This window comes from Trachypithecus francoisi, unplaced genomic scaffold (genome assembly GCF_009764315.1).
Source record: "Trachypithecus francoisi isolate TF-2019V2 unplaced genomic scaffold, Tfra_2.0 Lachesis_group16, whole genome shotgun sequence".
Classification (NCBI taxonomy): domain Eukaryota; kingdom Metazoa; phylum Chordata; class Mammalia; order Primates; family Cercopithecidae; genus Trachypithecus; species Trachypithecus francoisi.
Window position 1 is genome coordinate 71,024,656 of NW_022681461.1, and position 10,024 is coordinate 71,034,679.

Consider the following 10,024-nt stretch of genomic DNA (forward strand, 5'->3'; position numbering starts at 1 on the left):
CTAGAGATGATACAGGCTGACTTCTCCATCCTTTTAATTTAAGGGGTTTGTCCCTTCCATCCCAGAGTAAGTGGTATTCCTGGGATTGTGGGAGGCTCCCTTGTTCGGCAGATTCTGCCAGCTTCCCTCAGCACTTCCTCCCTTTAGTACTTGTTCACATCAAAACCTCTTAGGGCACTAGGCTATTCTCTGAGCCATCCTTTATGTGACTGGGGATTCTGAGAAGGAATTAGATAGTAGAGTTATGGTTGAGTAACTGCTATATATTTAATTGTTTGAATATACCATAGTTTGTCCATTCTTCTATGCTAGAACATTTAATTTGCTTTTAGGTTTTTGCTGTTACACACAAAGCTACAATGAACACATCTTCTTCTTGTACACCTCCCACCCCTAGCTGCCATTTTTCTATACAGCAAAAATACTCTTGGAAAATTATAAATGATGTCACAAAGACACTGAGTTAACCATGGCTCGTGACGGTTTAGACTCCTCTGTGATCAGAGCTCATGACCTGGAGCTTAGTCTCTGGAATCTGAATGGCTCCTTCCATACTTTCTAAGTACTTCTTTGCTCTGTACATTCATTCAACACATATATCCCAAGTGCCAGTGAATGCCAGGTCAGTTTACAACCCAACATGGTGTGTGCTACAGCTCTGCCAAGCCACTGCAAAATCAGCTCTCATTAGTATGGGTTTGAAATATGCCTTTCAGTGCACTCTGGGGCTTCCCTGGATCTAGCTCTCTTCCTGGAGCATAAACAAACACCAGAAAGCACGAAGGACAAGCACAGCTCCAGAAGATTTCTCCCCTAAGATCAAATGTCCATATTCCTCATGGGCTCTTCTCACAGTTCTCTCCTGAAACTCTGCAATGGAAGATTGTCACTCAATGTCTAGTATAATGACTTTCCAGGTTTTTTTTCTACCATGACCCAGAAGAAGAAATGTCATGTTGCCAACAAAGACTAAGAAAAAAAAAAAGAAAAAACTTACTGTGACCACCTAAATTGATTTTATGATGCTCTCTTAAGTCACAACCCTCAGTTTCCAAAACACTGTTCTCGTGTGCCTTCTCCTGCTCCACATGTTGGAATGCTAAAAATATACTTTCCTTATTCTTTTGCAGCTCAGGCTCTAGTACTATTTAGTCTGAAATGTACAGAATTTTGGAATGTTTGTCCATCCAGCCAGCAAGCACATCTGTGAAGGTGTTTGGTTTTTCTGCAGCTTCATTTGCAGAGGTTTTAATGTTCAAATACGAGCTTAGTAGTTGGGGTGAGCCTAGGTGGTGGGGGAGAAGCATCCATTCTGCTGATGTAGTCTGTTGCAGATGTGCACTGGTTCTGGAGCCCGGCAGCAGTAGCAGCTTCCTGATTGTAGTGGTTTCCTGTTCGCGGCAGCAGTTTTGTGGTTCTAGAGGGGCAAACTTCCTGATTGCAAGATTATTGAAGAGACAGCAGCTACTATAGCAGCCCAGTTCCTAGGTGTCACATTATAGGTTGCTCCTAAAAGCTCAATCTTGATTCTGTTTCCTCAGACCTCCTGACAATTCTACAAGCCATTTAATATTCTGTGATAAACCCCTTCCTGCCAAACAAGCTAAAGTGAAGTCTCTTCTCTGCAACTGATTCCTCATGAATACAATAACAACATGTACAAACTGACCTCACCATTAGGTACAAACCAACCCCACCATACTCATCCTGAACTTAACACTATTCCAACATTCCAAATATCAAGGACTATCTCAGTCTCTGAAGATCCTTCTTTTCACGTCCTACTCAATTAACATCCAACTAATTCCTCCAGTTTCCTAGTTCCAGCCACCACTTTGGATACCTCCTAAGCTACAGCATTGCCTCCAGTCTTACTCTTTAAAAATCCCATCTCCAGACAGCAATAGTATCTCCCCATTATTCTTGGAATTGATAGTGATAATGACCATTTATCAAGCTCTTACATGTTATGACTTTTCCTGCACTCACTTATTTAATCTTCAAAGCAACCCAATGAAATAGACATCATTGAGCCGGGCGCAGTGGCTCACACCTGTAATTCCAGCACTTTGGGACGTCGTGGCGGCCGGATCACGAGGTCAGGAGTTTAAGACCAGTCTGGCCAAAATACTGAAACCCCGTCTCTACTAAAAATACAAAAAATTAGCTGAGCATGGTGGTATGCGCCTGTAATCCCAGCTACTCGGGAGGCTGAGGCAGGAGAATCACGTGAACCCAGGAGGCGGAGGTTGCAGGAGCCGAGATCACATCACTGCACTCCAGCCTAGGCAACAGAACAAGACTCCATCTCAAAAAAAAAAAGAAAGAAAAAGAGAAAAAGAAATAGGCATCATTATCCCCATTCTTCATTTAAGGACATTGAGAGTCTGAGACATTGAGGAGCATGGCCAATGTTCCACAGCCAGTGGATGGTAGAGTTAGGATTTAAGACCAAGTTTGCCTAACTCCACACCTCATGCTCCAGTCACTATGAACATAGCCTTCCTAAACTCTAAGCTCCTTCTGCCAGGCCTCTCCCTATCTATCTCCTGAATGTCTCTCTAGTTTTGTGCTCAGCCCCACCTCCTTGTGCTCTATGATCAAATCACATTGCACTTCTTCCAGTTCCTCCAATCTTCCATGCTCCGCCTGCCCACCAGAAGCTTGCAGATAATTTTTCTTCTTCCTAGGATACTCCTGTCACACTCTTTTGCCTGATTAACTCCTATCATTGTTCTGATTTCCATTTCAATATCACCTCATCAGAGAAGTCTTCCTGACTCTGCCAGCTTCACCAATGCCTTGCTGTCTCCTTCCATATTTCCCCATCCTTAATTGCATGACACTTTATCCTTCACCCCTGGTCCTCTCCAACATTCAAATTCCCAGAAGGCAGGGACCCTATCAATCTTATTCAGCACTGGGTACTCACAGCCCAGCCCAATTCCTAGGACATAGTAGATGGCCATTCAATAAATATTTCTTAAATGAATTATCAAAGAAAACCACTTTAAACGTAAGTCCATTTTAAGGAAAAGATATCAAATAAGCCATACCAAGAAAAAAAGAAAAAACAGTTCTTTTCAAAATATGGAAATGTTCATTGAAGCCCCTATTTTTCTTAGAAATAATTTTCAGGCTGGAGATGGTGGCTCATGCCTGTAATCCTAGCACTTTGGGAGGCCGAGGCGGGTGGATCACTTGGGGTCAGGAGATCAAGACCAGCCTGACCAACATGGAGAAACCCCGTCTCTACTAAAAATACAAAATTCTCCAGGCATGGTGGCACATGCCTCTAATCCCAGCTACTCGGGAGGCTGAGACAGGAGACTTGCTTGAACCCAGGAGGAGGAGGTTGCAGTGAGCCGAGATTGTGTCACTGCAACTCCAGTCTGGGCAATAAGAGTGAGAAACTCCATCTCAGCAAGAAAGAAAAGAAAGAGAAAGAAAGAGAAGGAAAGGAAAGGAAAGAAAGAAAGAGAGAAAGAGAGAAAGAGAGAGAGAGAGAGAGAGAAAGAAAGAAAGAAAGAAGAAAGAAAGAAGAAAGAAAGAAAAGAAAGAAAGAAAGAAAGAAAGAAAGAAAGAAAGAAAGAAAGAAAGAAAAAAGAAAGAAAGAAGAAGAAAGAGAGAGAGAAAGAGAGAAAGAGAAAGAAGGAAGGAGAGAAAGAAAGAAAGAAGAGAAGGAAGGAAGGAAAGAGAAAGAAAGAGAGAAAGAAAGAGAAAGAAAGAAAGAAAGAAAGAAAGAAAGAAAGAAAGAAAGAAAGAAAGAAAGAGAAAGAAAAGAAAGAAGAAAAAAAAAGAAAGAATTTTCAGCACTCAGGAGATAAGAATGCCTATTAGAGAAAGGTGAAATTTTTAGAAAGCGGAATCTACCTGCGCCATCTGAGAACACAGAAGGAAAAAAAAATTTCTGAGCAAACTGTGGTATATTTGCTGTAGAATCCATTTCCCTTCATACCTCTGAGATATCTATATGCTATTCTAGTCATTTTGTGATTAGAAATAGTGAGATTAACCTTAGAAAGTTTTTTAAGTTTTATTTTATTTTTGATTGACACAAAAATAGTGTACATACTTAGGTAGCACAATATGATATTTCAATTCATGTATACATTGTACAATAGTGAACATATCCCTTACTTTATTGAACATATCCCTTACTTTAAACAGTTATTTATTTGAGGTGAGAACATTCAAAATCCTCTCTTCTAGATATTTTGAAATACACCAGAAAGTTTAAAACAAACCTTGGTATACCTGAGAATCCTGAAATCCCAGGCCACTTCCTAGAGCAATTAAATTAGAATCTCTGGAGTTAGAACCCAGGTATCAGGATTATTTTGAGCTCCCAAACTTAAGCCAAGTATAAGAGTCAGTGGTTTAAATCTTTGCTGTCTAAGTTATGTCCTGGTGCCTGGTATCACCAGAGAGCTTGTTAAAAATGCAGGCATCTCATACATACCTAAAAACTGGAACAGAATCTGCATTTTAATATGATCCAAGAGATTCAGGTGCACCTTACAATCTGAAGAACACTAGTTGGATGACTTTTTCTGGTAAGTGGAGAAGATTGCTGATAATCTGGTATGTTTCTCTGTTTCCCCAAGTGGACTTTCATGAATTGACCTTGTCTTCCTTGTCTGCAGCTTATGCAAACATGAGGGTCTAAACACCACAAAACCATCAAGTCAACATGATGGTATCCATTTGTAATGATCACCAGTGAATTTTTAACAACTGCTTGTGGTTCAACTCTCTCACTTGGGAATACTGGGCAAGCACTAGGAAGATTCTGGACAATATGTTGAAAGCTTTGGATGCAGTTTAGAAACTTCTATGGGGGCTGTACTTTCCCTATAGCCAAGGAAAGAGGAAAAGCAAGTCTGAGGGTGGCAGATGGGAAAGAACAGTGGCCTTGGCAGTTGGAAACCAATTTGAATCTGAGCTCAAGCAATTACTAACTCTATGACCTTGGCAAGTCACAGGGACTTTCTAAACTTAAATTTTCTCAGCTGTACAATGGGATGCATAATCCTTCCCAAAACTGTTGGGAGAACAAACACATAGAATAAGCTTGGAAAGTGTTTAACTCTTAGGGTATTTTATCATATTCAGTATCTGTGAAGGAGTTAGACCTTGGGGAGAGGAGTAGGAAAAAATGAGTCAATGCAAGTTTGAGAAAAGTGAAACTTCCTCAAATCCACTGAAGCCTATTCCCAACTGCATTCAGAAAAGCCAGTCATTGGATCAACAAAGGTCTCTGTGAGGCCAACTCTCAAAGGATGGCTTCATCCTGCAGGGAAAACTGGACTAGATAACCAACTGACTGTTTGGGAGATGCAGTATCAGGGTCCTCTCCCTGTGCCTCTCTAGAAGCAGCACTGATTGCTCTGGCAATAAACACTTTTACCACTTAGAAATGAGCACTTAGAAGACAAGAAGAATCCATCCCCAAATCCCAGCACACAGATCAGTGTCCTACACACACAGTCAAGAACTGTGTGTCAAGAACATGCTGATTTCAAGGCTGATCCTCCTTCACAACCAGGAGGCTCCAGGCAAAAACCAGCTGAAGTATTTCATCATTTCATTTCCATTGCTAGCGACGCAGATGACCTAATCTCCTTGACGTTCTGACTATGCCTTCCATTCTCACAATGAGTGTCATTTTACCAGCTGGCTGGATGCAGTCAGCATATGCCACAGTACTCAAGGGAAGAAAGGCCACAATCCATCACAGGATCAATACAATGGGATGAGTAAACAGCAAGAAAACACTGAAGGAGGTTTCATTTCTACCACCAACATTACATTCATACACTCACATGGTCCTCAATTGCATCTGGTCTTTTCATCCTCCTCATGATGTGTTTACTTAAACCGCTTTATATTGCGTAAATAGATATAATTACTAACACTTACTGAATGCTCGCTCACCAGGTTTCAGGCACCACATGGAAGTCTTCAAATACTGTAGTCTACTTCATCCTCACCCTTATGAGATAGAGATGAGCATTCCCATGTTGCAGATGAGGAAACAGAGGCTCGAAGAAATGCTTAAGTATCTCTAAGTTTCAGCAGCTCATGAGCTGAAGAGCTAAGATGTAACCACTGCAGTCTGGCTCCAGAGCTATATTTCTAACCACACTACGCTGCACTACCCTGAGGCTACTTGACACAGTCCCTGCTGATTCCTTTGTCCACAAGGTCCTTGCCCTTCATTCACAGCTTGTTAATTTGACCTCATTCATGAAATCTTAACTCAGACATTGTTGCTCAAGAACCACTCCCAGACTGAATTAGATATCCAACCTGGACCTTGATATTCTCACTTCTGTCTAAAAACCTACTACACTGACTATGACGGCATAATTGTATGTTTGCCTCCCTGCTAGACTGTGGACTTCTGAGTGAGAACAATGTCAAAGTGTGTTACATCTCTCCTGCCAGTATCTAAAATGTAAAGTTATTCTTTCTTCCAGATTACTGTGGCATGATCCTCCACCATTCACACTCTACCCTGGCCTCTGGGAAGGGACACTGCTGCCTTGAGACTCTACAACCCTGAACCTTGATGCTGGTTGCTGCAGACACGAACTGCTTCTACCCTGGGTCACTGTCACTGCTAAGTGGAAAGTCATGAACTTGATGGTACCAGTCACTCTGGGCCTAAACCGACATAGCCAGGAAACAAACAGAATCATCTGGACCTGTCCATGACTTGGAATCGTGGCCCAACACTTCCTGGCCCAAGAGAGAGAAGTCTGACCACCCCCTACTCAAAGTGCCAACTCATTTCCTTCCCAGAATTAATCACTTCCCAAAATGTGTGACTGTGTGAACATCAATTCCCTTCAGGGGAAAACCCCACTCCCACCTCTCAGGCTGTCATCTTACCCTATGACCCAACCTGACAATCATGCAACGGCCCAGTATTGGTACCTTTTCCAAAGTTTAGGTGACTCATCCTTATCTACAATCACTTTGTTGTTCTAGGAAAGTTTTTGACACAGCAGGCATTTGGTATATATTTCTTGATTAAATGAAAGATTAAATGAATACCATCTTAGATGTCTGCATAGTGCTTTAGAGTTTACACCACTATTCTTTCAAATAGTACAAGAGAGAACTAAGCTGTGCACTCGACTGGAAAAAGCAGAACTGAGAGCGGGAGCCCCTGCTATTCTGATTTCTTGTCTAGAACTACACTATATTCTGAGATCACTAAACTACAACCTCAGGGGACTCTGCATAATTTTTAAATAAAGTTTTATTGGAACACAGCCACATTCATTCATTTATGTACAGTCTATGGCTGGTTTTATGCTATAATGGCAGAGTTGAGTAACTGCCCCAGAATCCAGGAGCTGTTTACATAAAATGTCTGATGGACCTACTATATATTGCTGGTGACTCCAGGTATGTTTAGATATACACACTTAGAACACACACTCACACACACATACATCATAAATTCTCCCACAAAGAGAACCATATGATCACTGTCTCTATCTGAACTTTTCAATATTGTCAGCTGTGAGAGGGGAGTACAAACTTTGTTGGAATCATGTATAGAGCATGCCTCTGAGTGCTAAGAGGTTCCATGGGCTAATGTATGATTTTTGATCATGGACTTGATAATATCTATCCTAACAATATGAAGAAGTAGTAAACTTAAAAAAGAAAAGGCCTCAGAGGCAAGTCCACCAAAAGCAATGAGAAAGGAATAGCTTCCAAAAAGATCATGTTTTAAAATAAGGAGGTTAGAGATGTGAGAATTTTTTTTCTTTACAACCAGTAAACCAAGACATTTGAGGATTTAAATGTCTTCATAATAATGAAAATAATTTTAATCAAAATGTCTCTTTCTAAAATATAGATTTAGAATGTACTGTTCTAGGAAAATTATTTGTTCTTAGATGCTTTTCTTCAATCAACCACTCAAGGGAGTTTAGAAGAGATCAGATAGTGCCCTAGAAGGATATGAGGCCAGGCACTGTGGCTCACATCTGTAATCCCAGTACTTTAGGAGGCCGAGGCAGGTGGATCACTTGATGTCAGGAGTTTGAGACCAGCCTGACCAACATGGTGAAACCCCATCTGTACTAAAAAAAAAAAAATACAAAATTAGCAGAGCATGGTGGCACACACCTGTAATCTCAGCTACTTGGGAGGCTGAGGCAGAAGAATCACTTGAACCCAGGAGGTGGAGGTTGCAGTGAAGCAAGCCAAGATTGTGCCATTGCACTCCAGCCCGGAAAACAAGAGCGAAACTCCATCTAAAATAAAAAATAATAATAAGAAAAAGAAGGATATGAAAAAAGGGAACTTAAGTGGATTGTAATGAATCACAAAACCTCATATATGGCTATTTTCCAGACTGAATTACCCAGACTTCTGAAAATATCCTATCAGACATCATTTTAATATTCACAGGTATCCTATGAGTTTGGTCCCTGCTCAAACATAGGGCCAAACCACAACACTACAACTTATACAACACTGTGAGTGGATAAGTATGGGATATGCCCCATAAGGCAAGGTATCATTATTATTCATCTAACATGGTGGATACTTATGAAATATTTACTTTTTAACAGATTTTGTTTATATATTTGTTTTCTCTTTTTAAAATTTTTAGTTGTTGTGGGTACATAGTAGGTGTATGTATTTCTAAGTACATGAGAAGTTTTGACACAGGTATGCAGGTGAAATAATCTTATCATGGGAAATGGGGTATCCAGCCCCTCAAGCATATATCCTTTGAGTTACAAACAATTCAATTATACTGTTTATTTTTAAATGTGCAGGTAAGTTATTATTGACTAAAGTCACCCTGTTGTACTATCGAATAGTAGTTCTTATTCATTCTTTCTATTTTTTCTTTTTTTTACTCATTAACTATTCCCCACCTCCCTTTCAACCCCTCACTACCCTTCCCAGCTGCTGGTAACCATCCTTATACTCTCTATGTCCGTGAGTTCAATTGTCTTGATTTTTAGACCCCACAAATAAGTGATAACATGTGATGTTTGTCTTTCTGTGCCTGGCTTATTTCATTTAACATAATGATCTTCAGTTCCATCCATGTTGTTACAAATGACAAAATCTCATTCTTTTTTATTGCTGAATATGTATACCACATTTTCTTTATCCATTCATCTGTGGGTGGACAGAAATCCCTTTCCAAAGATAGGGGAGCCCCACCCCAGGCCACGAGGAGTACTGCCAGACTACTGCTGAAGTTTTCTTAAGTCAGCTTGTGGTGCATGCTGCCTGGCCTGGGACTCACTCATCAGGGCAGTGGGCTCTCCTCTGACCCAGGGCAGGTCCATAAACACCATCCAAGAATCAAGTCCTGGAATCAGGGACCCCAGGAGCCCACTTGGTGCTCTACCCAACTGCTGGTATCTAAGGTGCAAGACAAAGTCCCCTTTACTTTTCCCTCTGCTTTTCTCAAGCAGAAGGAGTTTTGCCCCATATCCACCTCAGCTGGTAATGTGCTGAGGCTCACCTGAAGCCAGCAAGTCCCAGAGGCTTACCCAAGGCCCTCAAAGTAGTACCTGGACATCACTGGTGGTTATTCAGGGCCCAAGAGCTCTTCAGTTAGCAGATGACGAATGCTGCCAGGACTGTGTCCTTTCCTTCAAGGCACTGGGTTCCCTTCTGGCCCAGGGTATGCCTCATCTGAGAGCTAGGGCGTGGGACAAGGACCTCACAACTCTGTCTGGTGCCCTCTCCTGCTATGACTGAGCTGCTATCCAACATGCAAGACAAAGTCCTCCTTATTCTTTCCTCTCCTCTCCTCAAGCAGAAGGAAGGGGTCTCTTCTGGAGCCAGGAGCTGTGCAGCCTGGGTCTAGGGGAAGGGTGATGCCAGCAGTCTCTTGGCTGATGCAGCTGGTGTCTCAGTATGTCACCTGCCACCCATTCCACTGTCCCTGGCCCGAGTTCGGCACTAGGACTCACCTAAGAGTTGCAGCCCTTATGGCCTAGACTGCCTTTCAAGTTTATCGGAGACACAG

At 41.7% G+C, this 10,024-nt stretch overlaps 1 protein-coding gene across 1 annotated transcript in view; it reads left to right on the forward strand.

The window, feature by feature from the left end:
- Window positions 1–7,291, forward strand: part of TNFSF8 (TNF superfamily member 8) — a 39,309-nt gene extending 32,018 nt beyond the window's left edge. The window contains exon 5 of the mRNA XM_033237669.1: window positions 6,483–7,291. Coding sequence (XP_033093560.1) covers window positions 6,483–6,568 — 86 coding nt within the window. The 3' untranslated portion in view covers window positions 6,569–7,291. The remainder of the gene's footprint in view (window positions 1–6,482) is intronic.
- Window positions 7,292–10,024: the final 2,733 nt, after the last annotated feature.